The 20,449-nt window shown below is 39.8% G+C and overlaps 1 protein-coding gene across 1 annotated transcript in view; it reads right to left on the bottom strand.

Annotated features, from left to right (window-relative positions):
- Positions 1-18,224, bottom strand: part of LOC139740919 (inactive rhomboid protein 1-like) — an 88,453-nt gene extending 70,229 nt beyond the window's left edge. The window contains exon 1 of the mRNA XM_071651507.1: positions 17,419-18,224. Within this exon, the coding sequence (XP_071507608.1) occupies positions 17,419-17,576 (158 nt within the window). The 5' untranslated portion in view covers positions 17,577-18,224. The remainder of the gene's footprint in view (positions 1-17,418) is intronic.
- Positions 18,225-20,449: the final 2,225 nt, after the last annotated feature.

Genomic DNA, 20,449 nt, shown 5'->3' on the forward strand with positions numbered 1-20,449 from the left:
CACAGACAGTGGTAAGTGCATTAATTCTGAAATGTTTATGTATTCAATTGGCATAATTCGTTTGTGTAATGGATATCCGAATTGAGAGTGAATTGTGATAAAGGTTTCAGTTAATATGTGATGTAGATACAATGGTTATTGTTAAACGCTCAAGTTAATATGTGATATAGAATGGTTGCTATTCATGGTTGCATGAGCTGAGATACATTTGTATATTTATAATGAGGTAATTTGAACGATGATTAGGATAATATGAATGTGCTCAAGTGCTCTGGCTGTAAGTGATCTGAATATTTTAATATTTGAAGGGTTTCCGGGTTTCCCGAAGGGTCAAGGGCCCACTGACACTGCAAGAGGCAGGTTCATAAAGGCGTTGACTGTCGACCAGCTCGGAGGCAGTAAAGGGAGCATAGACTGTCGACCGGACTTCATTCCTGGATGCTGAGGAGACACCGCTAAGACGTCCGTCAGGAGAGCGACCATGCGAACGGCAATCGCGAAGAGTTGCTACGACAGACCACGCGACAGTCCATCCCAGCACCAGCGTAACGGGGCCCCGTCGTCGACCGACACCGTCGTCGACCTGCATTGTCATCGTCATACATCGTCGTCATAAGCCATCGTCACGCAACGTACACCCGCGACAGCCATTCGAGGTGAAATAAGTCCAATTTAAGTTAAACATAATAAAGTCTTAAGAGCCAGAAAGCCACTGAGCAGGAATGATTTATGTTCGTTTTTTCTCTTTTTATCATTTGCTGTAACACCAAGATTCACGGTTATAGACAATTAAAATATTTGAGTTAACTGAATGCACATTGGTTCCTCCGTTTCGTCTTGTATGAGTTACAGCCTGCCAACAGTTCTCAGAGGTTATGAAAATTTCTTTGTTCCGTTTATTTCCACATATAAGGATGGAAATCGGGCAAATTCTGTGACAGTCATCAAAGTTAGCATAGCCAGTATCCATCACAGTTGGGGGAGGTGGTGGGCAGGAAAAGGGTGGGTAGAGAGGTCTGAGGGATTTTGGGGTTGCCAATTTGCAGGGCTTCTTGGGCGCTTTGGGCACGGCTAATTTATCAAGCCGAGTCCCTCCCTCAAATTCCACTGAGACATTACAGGGAGCTAGCTTAAAAATAAACCACTCTGCGAAATGAGAATTACAGATCTATTTGTGCCCTCTGCTGGGACATACGTAAGCCGCTCTACTTGAGTCCAACGACCCATAATGGGCTCGGGGTGAGCTTTGCGTCACAACTTCAATTTCCTCGCCATCAGATTTCCAATTTGCTCAGACACCCCTCCAACTTTCTATGGCATGAGAAACTGGGGGCGGGTGGAGGAGATACACAAGAAACATGATCCTGCAATTTACGGTGGAAATAATACACGAATAATGCACATACTCAGTTTTCAGGATCAGACAGGGATAATATCAGGTACACAGAATTGACATTCTTTCTTCCTTTCAATCCATATGAGAGTCTGTTTTCATCATTTGGTTTTGATGCCGGCATCCGATCACTCCCAGCGAAAAAAAGGGATTTGCGGGGACAGAGTCAATTATTGTTGCTTGCGGAGCCAATTTCATCATTTCCTGTGCGCGGCTTGACAGTAGCAAATTTCTGATTGGCGTCTTTTCCTTTTCTTTCTTTTTCACAAGCGAAACATGGCATACCTCAAGGCAGCAGTCTGCATGCAGTGCTAGCATTCTAAATAATCTGGATTGGGATAAGTTTTGTATACATACGTGTCTGGTCGCATTCTGAAGTTTGAAATATCTTGGCGACTTTTTACGGGGGCATCATTTGGCATGCCTTGTCACTCTATACTACCTTGGAACATCAAATAAATTGCAGGCTGTGAATAATTACAGATCTAAAGACATATATTTAATGAACATATTTTGAAGGCAAAGATCAAATTTGAATTTGAAAAAAAGCTAATTGCATACTCCCACATGCTAAATCAAATTTTGAAAAGAAATTATTTCCATCTATAAAGCATATATGTGATGTGCCATCACGTTACCCGCATAAAGTCAGAGATCATTAAAAAAAAAAAAAATGCATGTAATGCCGACTTCAGAACCATAACCTTTACAGTTTTCAAACTTTTAATTATTTTTGAAAATATTGTCCTCGTGTTATAGTACGGAAATATATTAATTTTTAAAGCTCGGCATCTGACAAATTCATATCTGGTATAAAAAATTAAAAAATATCAGTATTTTTCTGACATCATATCGCTTATGAGATGGTGCATCATATATTTTCTTATTTCTGTTTAAGAAAAATGATACTGATACCATAAATATATCTGAGTTTTAAGCAGCTTGGAATCATGTCCCATCACTTCTAGCGAAGTACAGGGTTGGTTCCACTCATACATGGACATCGGACAACTTTAACTCTATGTGAACTTTGAGTGTTGACTGGCACAGAAAACCCCATAGCATTGTACACACACTGTCCAAAGTCCCTGGTACAGAAAGAGTTAATGCCCACAGTGAGTGATATGCCATACATTAACAGACTTTTGAACATTTTAGGGATTTCTCTACAGAAAGCATATGAGAAGATGCCAACCTTTAGTTTTCATCTATGGGGATATTTCTATCCCCCCTCCCTCCCCCCCCCCCCCCCCCTTCCAAAAGAGTGTAAATGCAGCTGGATTGCACTAAAGCATCTGTAACACATACAAAATGCTGGTCTAAAAAGGTCAAAGTTACCTTTGGCATTTGGCGGAGTCCACAATTCACTGCTATGCCAACGAAAAGCCAAAAACATAAATATGGGACACATTACACCGCGCATAACAAGTTATAAAGTCAGGCTTGATACGCCTTGTATGTCTCGCGTACTTTTGTTCACAGACAGTGTGGTCATTTAAACTGCATTGAGAGCTCTATGGAAGTCCATAATCGGGCTGGACTGTCCAATTAATCACAATTATGGTTTATCCTACAGACAATTCTTTGTAATGCCCCACTTTCCCACATCAAAGATTTACTGAACACAGAAAATGCATTCTATCTCAGTACGTAGTGAAAGCAGCAAAACTTTCTGCAATGTTTTATGATACCCCACAATGATGTCAAGGGTATCATTTCAAATTAAATGGCAACATTTCACATTAAACAGCACTGTCCCAGAAATTCTTCAGGCGCCAGGCTCTGACACTGAGTGGTCAACTCAGCAACATTGTCTGGAGGAAGTAAAATTTCTCATTTACCAGCTCCTTTACTTCACATGCCTGCAAAAACTTGGTATGCAGAAAAAAAAAAATCACAACATGGCATCTTCATCCCTTTTATTCATCATCAAAGATTGTACAAAGTCACAAATATGATGTTTTAAACAGTTTTCTTTAAAGTTACTCATGCATTATTAATACCCATTTCATCAAAACACATCCAATTTTTGGAGAACTTTGTTTTCGTAGCCACACCAAGTATCCCAACACCAAGCAAAATGAAAAGAGCTAAAGCAAATTACACAAAAACATAAAGTCTCTAATTGAGTTTTGATTGATGTCCAGTGCAACAAAACCAGAATAAACACAAGAAGAAATGGAACCCAGCAATATTTCAACTTCATCCATCTTTTGAAAGGTGTCTTTTTTTCTTTTTTTTTTCTGAAATAGCCCTTGCTGATAAAAATCCAAATTCTGGACCTGCAATTCTTCACCTACATCAAGGTAATTACGAGCAAGTGGTTACTTCTACTTACGTACATCCTACCCACATTACACCTTGAATTCTTTCCACATCAAGTTACATGTAGTTTCATGTAAAAATAAACTTTAATAGCTGAAGCAGTATTGGATCAAACGGAAAATGAGTTTGATGAACTAGTAGCTCTTTTCTTTTCCTTTCCCCATTTATTGTTGTTGTTATTGTTATTATGGCTACACTACTTGGCAATACTGGCAGTGGACAAAACATATTCATTATCAAAATTTGAGACTCCATCCTCGGGAGGATGACTACCATCAAGTTTTAGGTACTACATAATATACCCCACAGCACTTTCATTAAGAATCACGGATGAAAACATAAAAAGTTTGCATGCCAACCTCAACACACGCAGAAAACATGGCTCATGTTCTACGGAGGGATGCTATTTGATGACAAGAGCTCGGCCGCAACCCTCGGGCTAACATGCCAGCCACGAAGCAAGCGGCGAGTGAAGAGCACCACCGACCACACGAATCTCATTTTGATCGAGGCTCTCTAGAGTTCACTAACATTCACAAGTTAGTGCTGCTCTGAGTAACATATGCATGTGAATTCCATAAACTATAAGAACTAAAAGCATTTTGATTGAAGATCATGCTGAAAAAAAAAATCAAGATTGCAAAAAATAAAATTAAGAATATATAACAAAAATATATATACAGTATATATATGTACATATGAGATATACACCACTCAAAAAGAGCACAGTCAAAGGCCTAGCAAAGGGGCCGAATGCATACTTACTTGAATTTGGTTTTCACATTTTCCCAGGTAAATAGACTTCATGGTCACAAAGGAATAAATGAAACAGAGGGCGGTTAGTCACATCCAGAGGAAGAGAAATGTCAGAAGTTCCCTGCAAAAACGTCACTGTTGCCATCCTTGCATGAAATAAAGTATAATGGCAACAATGACCTCTTTGCAAGAAGGGAAAAAAAAGAGAGAATAAAGTGTTAATTATACACATATGGGCGTGATGAGGAGTGCTAGTAACTTTCGGGACACGGCTGGTACAACTTACACACAAAGCTGTATGCAAAAAGCGCAAGGTGAAAGCCCAGCAAATCACTGTACATGTAGAGGCTTGAATTACCAGCACAAGTGTATGCCATAATGAGTGACCATCAAACCACAAGCAAACAAGGCTTTGAAGTGCATGCTGGGGGGGGGGGGGGGGGGGGGGGGGCTGTTACACAGGTGGGAGCCAGACACACAGGGGAGGGGATTCTAAATGGAAAATAATAATAATACGACGATGATTTCATCGTATAAGCTTGACGCAGCCAGTGAGATTCATGACACATTTTTTTTGACAGCGGAATTAATACAGTATGTATGCACCTGTTGTGTCTTTACATAATATCAACTTCCTTTTAGCCTGGTAACAATTAACCACAAGTGATTTTCTCTCTGTTATTCAATTTGCATTCATAATCACAAACAGAATTATATAGAGTCTAATGAAACTCCTTTTTTTTTGCAAATGATGAGTATTTCCTTGTGTATGTTCAGAAACTGTAGTAAACATCAAGCTATTCTGAGAGCAAACCTTCACAACTTACATTTGTTTGTTCATTTGTTAAAAAGTTTGGTTGTTTTGCCAACCAACATAAAAGAAAAGAGACCTATCTAATGAGTGAATCCTTCTTCAAAGAATAGAAGCAGAAGTTTTACCAGGAACCTTACTGTGGGATGCTGATTCGGTTCCTGATGTCACATTCAAATGGCGTAACCGTGGAAATGATGCGTGATAAATGAGCTGCCAAAATAAACATGTTAAAAATGGGCCGCCACACGCGGCGCTTGCTTGCATGCTGAACGAATCAACGATCTGGTTTACCAATCAAATTTTAGCACTGTGGCTGTCTACTTCTCATGTATGTTTCATGCTCATCTGAGCATCAGTTTCAGATGGGGAAGGACCGACGTCATTGATCACATCAAGAGGGTGTTTGCTGAGCGTCTCTAATAATGTTTCTTGTTCCTTCCGGTATCCTGATTTCTCTTCAGCACTCATCTATATCGCATAACTGTATTCATCAAATTTTATGCACACACAAATTAAATTTCAAACAGCTATCAGTGCTTGAGGTACTCGTGTACATGCAAGTGCCCACACAGAGTCGTATCTGAGAACATGACTTCCAAAGGTGTTAGCTCCTTTCCAAAACTCTCCAAGTTTCTGTCAATTTTGTTTCAGCAAACGGGAGCGTATTGTGGAGTCAAATTTCATTTCCAAATACCACAGACCCAAATACACTGTATTTAACACTGACAAATGAAAATAAGTCTTTTAGAAGCATCTTCTCAAGGCCCAAATAGAAAAAAAAAGAAACTATGATGAATTGACCATAATTTGAATGTTGAGATAAAATCATATAATAATATAAGCTGTCACTTGGGTTAAAATGAGCTTCAGCTTAATGTAAATGCTTTGAAAATAAGACATATAATTTACTACCTCCTAGCATATATAAAGACATCTCACTTTGGCTTCTGATCTTATTTCAAATTCATGTCTTCCGAAAAATTAGCACAACATGAACAGAAGCATACAAAAGGTAAGTGAATTCTTAGTACTAATGCTCCTCAATCAACGCTGCAATGGCCTTTAAATCAACCTCATACATCAATTAGATTCACACATCTTTTAAAAGATGGTGTATCAACAAAGCATCGGTCATGATATAGGCTATATAATATGATATAAAGACAGCCAATATCACCCCAAGTGGCTGCACTTTCTCTTCACGGAAACCAAGACAAAGCCGCTCTCTTGATGCTGAGGTCAGGACCCCTCGCACTCCGTGGTGGCCAGTCTGATTGCCGACAGGTGCAAATGGGACTCGCCCTGGGGGCTATCGCAGATTGCAAAACTATGCCTGTTGCAACCAATCTCTGGCACGCACTGCTCCCGAATATATGCCCTCGCTGTGAGCTGGTGGGGGGGGGGGGGGGGGACAAAAACCGATACCTGCAATATCTGACTCCGTTACTCTGCAATTTCTCATCCAATCTGACGGTTATCGATGCAATCCTGAAGAATGTGAATTCAATCCCCCTTTATCGTGGGCTGTTATCCCTTCCACACTGTCTGGCATATGTCTAATTTTAGGCTGTTTGCCTTCAAGATTGTACATTGTATCAATCCTACCTATGTATAGAATCTGCCTACACTCCCTCCCATCCACTTTTGGTTAGAAAAAAAAAATAGTATTCAAAATAATAATAATTGTGTTACCAAACACAGACAGCCTGTACTCTGCCCGAAACCTACCAAAATGGTGACCCTTGCCCTTATGTTTAATAATGCACTGTTCAATCATGCATGTTTGGAATGACAGGCTTACAAAAAAAATTCTCAGATTTTATTGATTTTTTTTTTGTAAAACAGGTAACATTATTCAACCTTGATGGAAATGACTAATTTAATGACAAAAAATGTTTTATACCAAATATTGTCTGTGAATTCTGGATTGAGACATCATCGACCCTGACATCCTCCCCCCCCCCCCCCCCAGGAAAAAAGTCAAGGGCAGATTAAAGGTCCTGTTTACATTTGGGAGCAGTGTTTTAAAAAATGTTCAAGATATCACTTTTGATGCATATGTGTAGGTCAGTTGTATGACAAAACATCCTACCATATAAAATTTTGGCAATAAAGCCTAAGATATATGGAGGATATCACTACTAATTCATTACTAAACCATAACTGTAGACGGTTTAGTCCGGGAACATTTATTGTTCACATTTTGTATATTTAACAATACTTAAATGATTATACTGGTTCAGATTTTTACATTGGTTGTTTCTATCCCTAACTCACATTTTAGAACTATTTTGAAGCACTAATGCTGGGTTTTTGTTTCATCTGCAAATGGTAAATTATGCCTTTAATCCCTAACTCTACAGTCTCAAGGAACTAGTCTTGGTTGAGATGGGGCATTCAGATTTAACTTTTTGCAAGATAATTAGAAAACACTTATGAAATATTGAAGAGCATACACTTCTAAGAAGAATTCAAAGTTGATTTTGGAATGGCTGAGATATCCAAAATCATAGCAGAACAAAGTGGTCATAATAAAAGGTGGGTCCCACCTTTTATTAGGACCTCCTTGTTTTTGGTTTATACCAAAACTTCTAAATTTTTTTCATTTCAAACTTCACTGATGTGTGCTATTTCAATATTTCTGCATGCACTGAACCCACATAATATATGTTTACCAAACAACAGTTAAGAGGAGTAAAAGAAGGAGAGCCAGTCAATGGTAAGAACCTGGCTCCAATTTTTTTTTCAATAACAATCCCTTGTTATCCCTAGATTGGATACTTTCGATACACATCCGGTAAATAATCAGGCCCTAGAAAGGTTCTTGACTCTCACTGGTCTGCAATAATCTCAATGTGGTTAGTCACCAGAACCAAGCCCAACTCATTTGAATGGTTTCTTTGTAGAAGGGAAGGCTGGAAGCTCCTTATATTTTTCTTCCAGCTGTGAAGTTTGTTTCTTTTCAACCAGCTTTCGCATTCACACAACATGAAGCCAGCAGTATTTTGCTTTTAAAACAGTTGAGTGTATTTCGGGTCATTTGACCATAATCCTGGTATAATTTGTCTCTTTTTTTTTTCCTGGGGGGAAGGGCTAATTCAAAACACCTCATGAGATGACATGTGATCTGGATTTTACCTGCTGAACAAAGCACCGTTCAATATCTGATAAAAAAAGGAAAATACAATCATTTTTCCAACAACAAAAAAAATTGTCATATCAATCTTTCAATGAAGCTCTGGTGTAGATTCCAGTAAATGGTTTCAGTCAAATAAAGCTTTTAGAATCATGAAATTGATGCCAACAATATCTAGAAAATCCCTCACAGCATAAAACTGCAGAAAGCTCTCACCAGCATTTCAAAACAAAAAAAAAAAATCAAAAAACCTGATATTTCTGTTCAAAGTGTGCCACTACCTCAATCTGTGAAGGTGACAGAAAAAAAACACCATATACTGTAAAACAAGGAATTTTCGCGTGCACTTTAATTTCGCGAATTTCGCGAGCGCCAAGATTCGCGAAATTAAAATGCAAGCGAAAGTCCTTGTTTACACTATATGCACTGAACACCAGTGGCACTTTGCGAAAATTTCATGCCATGAAAAAGGCTGTCGGCTCCAATTCGCGACAAATTCATGCCGCGAATATATCATGTTTTACAGTATAGTAATTCCCTGTTGTTGATGTTATGTTTTCTTTGTTGTTGTAGTTCTTTTTTCTTTTGTCCACTGCTCATGAGTCACAGTGTTGCCAGTCAGGTTCACAGACACGTCTGGGGAGTTAAAAGTGACAGGTTATGTCTGCAACATGAAATGTGGCACATACTGTGGAAGGGCAAAGGCATGGGATTGTAGACTTGTTCCCCAGGCACTTGTTTCCCACCAATGATTCAAAAAATGTTTTCATCCAAAGTCAAAAGTGTTTGATGCCGGTCAAAATGATTCACAGCTGTCATTAATCCTACAATACAAAGTTGTCGGGTTGTCGGAGTCGGAGTTGTCACCGATATCTGGATCTGTCTCTGTCTCGACACTGAAATATTGTGAAACTCCTGTTGGTGAAAACTAAGTATGTCATTCGTCACCGTCGTGTCAAAATGTTTTCGTTGCAACTGTCAAGGGTGGGGTTTCATAGAGGGGGCATGTCTGTCCAGAATATCGACTTCTAGTAACCTCCCCCCCCCCCCTAACAATATACAGGCAGAAGACTGATATACTAATATTCAACTCCATTTATTACCTTTTCACAAATCAGCGATATGAACTGCTACCTCATACAGCTTGTAGGTCTACTCAAATTGGCAACAGTGATGATCAATGTCATCATCTCACAAGTCTCCCACTGCACACACATCTTAAAGGTACTGTTTACCATTGGCAGCAGTGACTTTTAAAAAAAAAGTTCTAGTTATTACATTAACATTTGATGTATACGTGTAGGTCATCAGTTGTCTCATAAAACATCCTAACATATAAACATTTCTCAATAAAGCCTAATACATAAGGAGATATCGCTATTTTCCTCAATAAACCATAATTGTAGATGGCTTATTCTAGAAATAATTTCATCAAAACTGCTGTTCACATTTTGTATATTTAACAATACTTAACATTGATTATACTGATTAACATTTTTACATTGGAAGTTTCTATTCCTAACTCACATTTTAGAACTTGTATCTTGAAGCACTAAAGCTGGGTTTTTTGTTTCATCTGCAAATGGTAAATAACGCCTTTAAAGAAAATTATAATTTTCATATTTCTTCGAACAATTCAATGGAGAGCTGTAAGGTGATCACATCATTGTCTCCTCTCATTCATGGGAATTTGGCAAAAACATGTGAAACTTCAAAAATTCTACAACTTTCTTATTCAATTTTCTGACTACCATAGAAAATTTCCATCCTTCTGTTCATCTGAATTTCGTCCTTTCCCAAATCAGCTTTAAAATGCACTTTGATAGGTCACACTTATCAAAAAACATTATCATACTGTAAACGCCATATATTTTCGTAGTGGTTTTTATTTTCGTGAATTTCCAAAGTCGGGGTCTCTTCAAGAATTTAACCACTCCTGAAAATGTTGGGAAGTCCTGATTCACGAAAAATTAGACTCTCTACTGATCTGGCATATAAATACAGTTTTCTTATGACAGCTCATAATCATGTGGTCATTGAAAAAAAAAAAATGGTTTCCAAAACTGGAAAGGCAAAGAATCAAGTAGACTTACCTCCCAGCTTTTTTCTTAATCATTTTTCCTCGGTCGATATGACACTTGTTTAATCCAAGTCATAAATTCCTTGTTGACTGCATTCACACAAATTAATGGAAACCCCACATTCAATGGATGGTGAAGGTGAGTATCCAAATTTTACGTCCCGCACATTTTAAAGTCCAAATCACAGGAATATTGGTGTCCGCGACCAAGTCTACGGATGATGCGACAGAATTCGACTTAAATGACTTTCTCATTGTCACAAGAGACTGAATGGGTCACAGGGGTTTGTGCCCATCGCTGGAGTGAAAGTGCACAGAGGCAAGCGACGCCAGATGAATCTTCCCCCCCTCTACATACTTACTCTCTACTTCCCATACCCCAACATGTGACAATGATGAACAGTCATCGACGCATCACAAGGTGTATAGGGCAAACGTGAAACCACACGGTTCCAATGTCACCTTACCTCGCTTCTAGAATCCAACCTCGCTTCAACAGCGATGCTTTGGTATACATACATGTATGTGTGTGTGTGTGTGTGAGTGTGTGTGTTCATCCACATCAGTGTGACAGTCTCTTTACTTGCCCAGCTATTTTTGGAGGGCATCCCTGTAATAATAGATGTCTGACACAGAACCAATCACAAAGTAAAATGTATTTAATGTATCATACACTTCCTCTGGGAACTCACATAGAACACCGCTGGGATAGCTAGCCATGTGCCATCCCTAAAAAGCAGAGGGCACAGGCGGACTGTGGCTTTGATTATGGAGTGTGACTTTAAACACATCTTCTAGACATTGTTTGCAGACAGCACGTAGCAACAGAAGAGGCTGTTTCCTTTATGTAATTAAAAGTTCATCCTGGTTTTAAAAGCGAAGAGAAGTGAAGAATCATTAAACTGCTTCCCTTTTCCCTACAGAGAATGGATCTACAGCTTCTTTTTGAGCTCCAAGTGTCTTGATTTCTTCAGAAAAAAAGAAGAAGCACGACTAACGATGCTGGCTCTCTTTATGTCTGATAAAGTCCTTTAACCTTTAAGCTAATATTCTGTATTTATATGGTGTGTTACTTCAGTCCATGTATTACTTTTGAGAATATGAGAATGAAATATGTACATGCCTATTCATTGATTGGGGTGATTTTACAGAGGTAGATTTCACAAAGTGGCTAATATCTAATGTGGAATAAGGGCTGAAAAGATTCTAAATTTTGCAAATGTGACAATAAACACAAACATTTATTGCAAGGCACCCATCAGACAGCACGTCATCTTGTTTGGAGCTTTAATGTCACTGCAAAAGCAATTTGTCGCATATGCATCTAAGCACAGGTTAACATAACCTTTAACTGTGCACAACTGGGACGCTCATCTCCACCCCTCCCTCTCTCCCCCCACCCCACCCCCACTTCAAAATATGTTTGTAAACGTCCAATATACTTGACATTGTTAGTTAATCGAGCCGATTAATGCACTTCCCTTCATTCTCCCGCCAAGCGTACAGTGCATTGGAATTGCGCTGGCAGTCAGGAAACTGTCGCTGCATGCTAATTCCCAGGCCCACGGACACGGGTTGATCTAGGGGAAATCCAATCGTCTGCCACCCTATACCCTCCCTTGATTACAGACTGGCTGTACAAAGATTACTTTCACAGTACATCATGCAGGGCATACCAAATTTCCATTATCACAGTCAATTTAAGTGCTTCGCTATGAACTAGCGCAACAGTGGTTACTAGTATAGGTTCTTCAAATCTTACATTTATTATTCTAACTCTTAAACCCTAAATTGTTCTCAACTAGTTACCAGAACACTTGCTTGGGGGCTTCTAAACTGCACATGGTAATACAAAATATTCATTGCACAAAGAGGCTCTAGTTGAAATTACGGATTCCAAGGAGGCAGAAATAGCACTATTTTTTGAAGGGCGCAGAACTAAATAAGATAACGCTATTCGCAATTCTTTTTTTTCATATGTTATTCCTTCAATATAACATGTAAACACAGAAAAATTTTTCAGTAGACTCTTAGAAATATGAGAAATTTGTCTGTCCACAACTACTAGGCAAACAACCCCCCAAATTCTTACATTGTACTTTGGGAATTCAAAATTTTTTTTCAATTTTTTTTTTGCCTTGTGTGTGAGAATGTGGCTTATTAGTCTCCCTTGAGTGAATTTTTAGTCCTCATTAATGTATTTTACCATCCATTTCTAAATTGGGCATATAATGAAGGAAGCTCCGTAAAAATGAATATTCAATTAATCTCTTTGAAATTTTGCAATCAGCTACAGAGATGTCTTATATTTCACCTTATGACCACATCAAAGCTTATTAACCCCAAAGCTTCTGGCTGATGCACTTGACAGTAGCACACAATGGCAGACTTAATTCATGACTCATGACTCATGGGGCACAATCGGGCATATAGCATCAAAATGTCTTTTACAGCCTCCGCACACCAAGCATGGTAATGCCAGCAGTCCGATTTTTTGCTATGGCGTGCCAAAAGGAACCATGTCTTGTTTTAAAAAGAAAAATCATAATTTTGGTACAAAATCACCAAAAATTTTATTCTCATATCAAAATCAAGAGCAGGAAAACCATCAGTTGAAGATTCATTTAGTAACAAAATTATTTGTAGGGTTAAGTGATAATTGTAACAGAATCAGAAATGGTTCCTTTTGTCGCACCAATGCAAAAAAGAAAAAGAAAAAAAGGACTGTCGCCGTTACCGTGCTCGGCGTGCGGAGCCCTTTATGTTGTAGCAATCGCTGGAGAAATATTCAAACATTCAACTCCGGAGAAAGACATACACACAGAAGACCCAATTGTCTCATCTCCATGGAGACTGGTCACATGAGAAGGCCGACCAACAAGTTGAGGATGCTTCGGAATATTTGTTGAGGGTCAACAGACAGGATCTGGTTTTCACACCGTATGAAGAGCCCCCGGCCACAGACAATGCTCAAGACAGCCCGAGTGGGAGCCGCTTTCTACCAATGAAAGAGTGGTGCGGACACCAGTGCAACCTTTGAGGATGAAGACTCTTAATGCAGAACCTACCAGGAGCAGTACCTAATCAAACATCAAGGATACTGTAAAAGGAGGAATGTTTGCGTGCATTTTAATTTCGCGAGAGCCAAGATCCACAAAATTAAAATGCACACGAAAGTTCTTGTCTACACTATATGCATTGAATGTTAGAGGTAACTCGTGAAAATTTCACACCGCGAAAAAGGCCGTCGGCTCCAATTCACGAAAATTTAGTGTTTCACAGTAGACCTACATCCTAAAATAAGCCACACCTCAAGAAAAGGTATTTCCCAGCTCAACCTTAATACAGTTTGCTTATGGATACCGACAGAGTTCACCAATTACGTACCAGGAATCTGTGTTTTTTCGAAGAGTCAAATCATTAATGATGCTCCTTTGCAATATACATGTATCTCATGAATCGAGTGCTATGTTTAAGAGCCTTGAATGAGACTACTATTCTAGTCACTATGGACCATGAAGAATGGGGAAAACCATGTTACTAGTTGAGAAGCAAAGGGCTTTAATTCCACACCTCATTAACGTCCTTCCGTCTCTCAACTGACGCTGCACGCAAACCAGCACGGCGTCATTCTAGGAATGCCTCTTCCATCTTACCCCTTTGGTGGGTTTGTAGACCCAGCTGCTTGTCTCATGGTGCGGTGCTGGTGTGTCACGCCTGTAAACATTAGTTATGTTCCCATGATGCTACTAACCTTTAAAGATTAGCTGAAAGTTTTAAACTTCAATGAGTAGCTCCTTGCTCAACCCCGTATATGAACTCAAAAGTTAATAGCATTCCAACATGTTTGATTGATATTTAGAACTGAACCACAAGATTTCTTAGGGTTTACTCTCTATCCACAAGCTGCTGCAGAAAGGGGTGGGGGGGGGGGGGGGGTGGGGTCATAGTCTTGCATTGTGTGGACAACATAATCAACAAATTCAAAAGTGACCTCTCCATGAAACCCCCCCCCCCCCCCCCCCCCCCCCCCCCCCCCCCCGTAGATTCTGGGTCAACATCAAGAGCATGTTGTATACTACTGTACACTGAAAAGTAAGATATTTTCGCAGCATGAAATTTTCACAAACTGGATCCAATGGCCTTTTTTTGCAGCATAAAATTTTTGTGAATTCCCTGCAGCATTCAATGCTTACACTGTGTTGACAAAAACTTTTGGGTGCATTTTCATTTTGCAAATCTTGTCTCTCGCAAACATTTTTGGTTTTACAGTAGTCACACATTATTGGGTTTATGGCTAGCACTGTATGTATTTCTTCCAGTTTGGTGGTTTAATCATTGAGTGGGGTTCACCTTGAAAGTTTGATTTTAAGGATCAGGGGTGGTGTGGACGTGTATCACAGTTTAAAACTACAAGCTGAAAACTTCAAAGACTACAAATGTTGTGTGCACCTAACTCTTTGCAACGTCCCTAGAACACACTCCTATCTCCGTAAGCATGCCATCTTATACATGTACATGAGCACTTTCAACCCACCATCCCCTGTACCATAATGTGTTATATACGGGCGAATGCTGGTCTTCCAAAGCCTATGTATGTACTGTAATACTGCCCGCAGCACATTTAGGGCTGCTTCTCTCTCACTGACCAAAATCTCCAGGGATGGAAACAAAATGGGTTCACCTCACATCTTCCCTTCCACCCTCTTGTCAATACCGGTGTAACAAATTCACTTCATTACACACATGGGTACAAAGAAGCGGCAAGACAAGACATTGCATGGTGGTGGGAGTGGTTAATGACTGTCAAGCATGCCTCGGATCCGTCATCAAATCCGACAAGCTACCTGGTCGGCTGTAAACTGAAATAAATTGTCACAGTAATCCAATAATTGCATCCGGAGGGCAATCTTGCTTGAATGTACGTCTTGTTATATTTTCCTTGAGGGGTCTCCGATGTGCCTAATCTTTTTTTTTCTTTAACCCGTTGAGGACGGACTGATTTTGCTACAACTACACTGTAGTACAACACGCATTTCCCATACATACCTGCCCGATTGGGACCCGTCCTCAATGGGTTAACATTTCAAGTTGTTGATGCTCATGTTCCAGATGAATGGATAAACAAAGAGAAAAAAGTGGTTTTGATATCATATGATCTTTGGTATCTGAAGCTGCATCCTACTGGAGTCAACCCCCTCCAACCCCGTCCACCCCCACCCCCCCCCCCCCCCCCCCCCACGAGGAGTACAAGAAGCAGAGGAACCTAAACACTGTTCGAGAGCAGAGTGAGCGCCACTGGCCTTGATACCTGCAATCAATCCCATGCACACATACATCTTTAATGATTACAAATGAGATACTCAACCTTACAAGACTTAATACTCAGTGAATGACCTCACGTTACATGACTTGGACAAAAACCAGATCACAACATCCTTGTACAAGAGTCAGTCAAATGTCAAGAGTCAGTCAAATGTCTCACAGTACTTTTAAAATCACAATGACTCAAGAGAAAGACTTAGGCCTATGTCTAGGGTTCTCAGCATTTCAAGAAAACAAAATTCCCTGATTTTTCCCTGATATTTCCCTGATAAAATATCAAATTTCCACGATAACTATTTCAACTCATTTCCACTTTCACATCCATTTTTCATTCAGTTTCATCCAGTGGATTTTTATTTAGTATGCAAAAAAAAAAAAAAAAAAAATAACAGAGTCTTACTGACTACTTTCGATTTTTTGGCCAATCAAAATTCCCTGACTTTTCCCTATTTGAGGCCTTTTTATCAAATTCCCTTACTTTTCCCTGACTGGAAAAGAGTGAAATAATCTTCCCTGATTTCCCTGATGATCTTGGAACCCTGATGTCTTGATCAAGCAGCTCTCCGGTTATAGGAGGAAACAAAGTCATTCATTTACATACGACACAGAGCTCAATAAATGGGCATATATGCATCAAAACATAATTCACACACACTTTCAGATCATTCTACCACTAGCAAACCTGAGACTACATTGTATGTACCTGAGCGTGCATGTACATGTATGCACTCAACAAAGACAAGATTTTAGTATCAATCAAGACATAAATTTTGGTTTATGAAAATTATTCATATGACTGTGATAGGCACAAAAAGCAGATAACAGCATCTTTCCTCATCCATTGAAAAAATATTAAATGATGTGAAATTGGTGATGTTTTATGCATGGAATAAAACTAATGAGGCCTATTAAAAGAAGCAATGCCATAGTCATTAGACCAAGGTCATTGTATAATGGAACTTTGCAAGCACCAATAACAAATGAACTGCCAATATTTGCATGGGCATACACATGATAAATAGTAAAAAATTGCCACAAATTTCGTTCAACCATGTTCAAATTTTCCACTGATAAGATGCTTTTGCTATATTCACTGGTGAGATGATTTGCTATGTTCATTAAAATGGGAATTTCCCCCCTGGGATACATACTTTTCCTCCAGCCATTCCTGTTTTGGTCAACCCGCATTAACTAGCATCACTTTGACTAGCACACGCAAGAAAAAAAAATAGTTTGTATGTGTGTTAGAAACACATTATATCTCATTCGTATGAAAGCACGCCGGAATTCAGTCTTTCTCGGAAATATCTCTGAAATAATATTACACCACTTGGTGGTTAATCCGTGATTCCTGGTTTTAATCTACTATGGGCACCCAAGTACACCACTTCAAACATGCTTTTGACAGAAAAGTTTTGAAAGAACATAACTGTTTGAATAAATGAAAAGACAAGTATCAGTGTGTGCGCATTGAATCACTTAAAACATATTTAGAAATGTGTCTAAGGAGCATGATAACAGACAATAAGTCTGAATGAAACCCTCCCCTAGCTTGATTCAAGACCCTGGGGGGAGCTCTGGGCACTTACCTATCGAGGGCCTGTGGTCGCCTACCTCTCCGACCCCTCTGGCTCTTTTTGCGAAAGACCACTTTGACCTCTGCATTCTCGTAGAGTGCACTAGTCTCGGCTCCAGCCACTTCTTCCTCTTCTAGAATAATGCTCTGTCTCTCATCGCTCAGTGGCATCTTGATTTCTTTGCAACACGTTCACTCCCTCGCACCCACTTCCTCGCCGTCAGTGATGCATTTAAAATTCCAGGATACGATTCCTTTTGAACTCAGGAGGTTGAGGCAGATGGCAACCACAGAGTTGGGTATAACTGCGCCATCATCACTAGCATCTATGGTGTCTGAGATGCCTAAGGTGTCTTCAAAGTAATAATCCTGAAGAGAAGGTAAAATCCATCATTGACTCCATTCCACTAGGCTGCTTTTAATAGATATAACAGATCCAGAATGTGCTTCACCAAAGTTTGAAGGATGGGCAATCCTTTTGCAGCTGATCAAGTTCTATCAGATTGACAGAATCCGAATACTCTGCCAAGATTGTTTAAACCAACATGAAGTTCCGCGTAAGTTCAGCTTCAGACAAAAATATAAGTGACATAATATCCACAATGATATCATCATGACCATTATACAGGCTTTCTGAATCTGGTCAGGACTATTACACGAATGGAAACCTAAACCTGTAACAGCAGCCATGAAAAGTCCGGGAACCCACTTCGGAAAGAATCAACTTCATGACACGATGATGCAAACCACTGCAATAATTATTGCACATATATCCCCATCGAAAAATGATACCTCTTCAAAAGTGCAGTTTACAAAATAGACAGGCCTATATAAGGAAATAGCCATGCATCATAGAAGTCGATACATGCAATGAAATATGACACAGAGTACTACGATCGTATATCTGCCACATATTCAGCCAAAATGCCCTGCTCCGCACGCTGCCCTGGTGTAGTGCCCAGATTGACTTGGAACAATTTAGCAATGACAGATATTTGTAAGCACCTAATTAGACAATAGAGCCCCATATGGCACGACAGCTCTCATTACATCACCCAGCGCCCATCCAAATTGCTGAACTTCAAAAATATCTCCATTGTTTGACCAACAGTAATTACGGTGGCATGCAACCTAATACTCATGCAAGCACCAATGTGGATATCACAAAATTCAGAACGGGTTTAAATAAAAAATATGCATGAATAAAAATTGTGACTTTTCCTCCGCTGACATTTTGTAATTCTCCATACAAAGCGATGAGCATTCTTTGCATATCCCAATCACTATCACCAAGGCAAAAAGAATAAGAAAGAAAAGAAGAAGAAATCAAAATCCATTTGCCTAATAACCCATGATTCTGTAATGAACACAAAAATTCCCTAATTTCCTAATTCCCCCAACTTCCCTGTGGCTTTGCTGCGATTTTCTCCTTTAAAGCCGTACAATCTTGGCGAGTGGTTTGTGCAGCACAGAGACGAATGCAACACGCTGCCTCCCCCCATTCTGTATCAAATGTCATGACACCGAATGAGAATAGTGCTGGCTCAATGGGTCAGCGAACAACACTGAGACTCAAATTCACCTGACCCAAAATGGCTGTCCGAGCCACGCGAGCTTCCGAATGGACGCACACTCTCAGTGCGCATGCGCATGAAGAGAGGTCAAAAGAGCCACCCGTCTTCTGACCTCTCTCCTCCAATCACTGCAGCTCGCGGTCTCAATGTTTGTGTATGATGCGTACACACACACACACACATACACACACGACCGTCTCAGTGGCAGCATTGTCCCACACATTTATGGATATGGCACCGAGTCTGGCATTGCGCAATTGCATGCACAAACTTCGGTCGTTCTGGAGTTTACGAAATAACGTACCATTAGGGGTGACATAACGTACCATTAGGGGTGACAAACGTCCGACTTTAAATACCAATGTTTTATGGAGCCAAATTCTGCGAGCCATTCTCACTAGCAGCGAAACTCAGGAAACCCATCTCAGGCAACAGTCACAGACCACCATTTCTTGAACAGGAAGAAGTTATTGCATCTGCCCTGGCAAACTCCTCAGCACTGATTAGTCTCATTTCAAGGAACCACTGCTCCAAATGACAAATCAATAGTATTGCATCAAAATAAATCAAGTCTTCCCACAGATTATCTAATACTGTTTCCCCCCCCCCTTTTTTTTTGGGGGGGGGGGGGATAACATGCATAAATGATAACAATTTTGTAGGTATGGCATATTTCACAAGTCCGAACTAGTAAAAAGAATGTCACAAGGGGATTTGTAGGCCATTGAGAACTGCATCAACAGAACGAGGAATAATTAATTGAACTTTTCAAGCAAAATATTATTACTTTCCTGCCGTAGAGACGACACACAGAGCATTTGGGCTACAATTAGAGGAAGAGGAGGGTCAACAGAACTTGGCTGGGATATCACTGTTCCCTAATCTCCCTAATTTTCTCAATGCTGTAAATGCTGCCAAATATCAAGCAGATGATCACAGGTGTTGAGCTCATAGTTGTATTGACCCCACAGAAACCGTGATTCTGATTCACCTTTCCCTTTCCATGTATCTCCCCCTTCCCCTCTCTCACCCCCCCCCCCTCCCTTCTCTCTCTCTCTCTCTCTCCCTCTCTCTCTCTCCTTGCTTTGGTGATTCCGTTAGGAAGATTTCCTTTGACAAAAACAGATCATAACTGTACTAAGAGCATTGCTGGAATTACTCTTTACATTTCATATCATTGTTCAAAGCTCATAGAAGAGCATCTTTACCCCTACAAGATTCTGAAGATAGCACATTATCATAATTGGACACAATAGCCAAGTAAAATTAAATTTTACACCTAAAGCTTATGAAATGAGAAAATTCAAAAGTCCTTTTAGTTACAATTTTTCACGTCATGGATTTCAGACAGTCTGTAAAACACTACGGTGTCCACTGGCAATCACGAGGTAACACTTGTTTTCACATACAAATGACAAAAAATGACAGCCTAATGCAAACTACATTCGATGACATCGAAAGATGGAGCAC

This window comes from Diadema antillarum, unplaced genomic scaffold (genome assembly GCF_040938485.1).
Source record: "Diadema antillarum isolate AM-2024a unplaced genomic scaffold, OU_Dant_1.0 seq00000891_RagTag, whole genome shotgun sequence".
NCBI lineage: Eukaryota > Metazoa > Echinodermata > Echinoidea > Diadematoida > Diadematidae > Diadema > Diadema antillarum.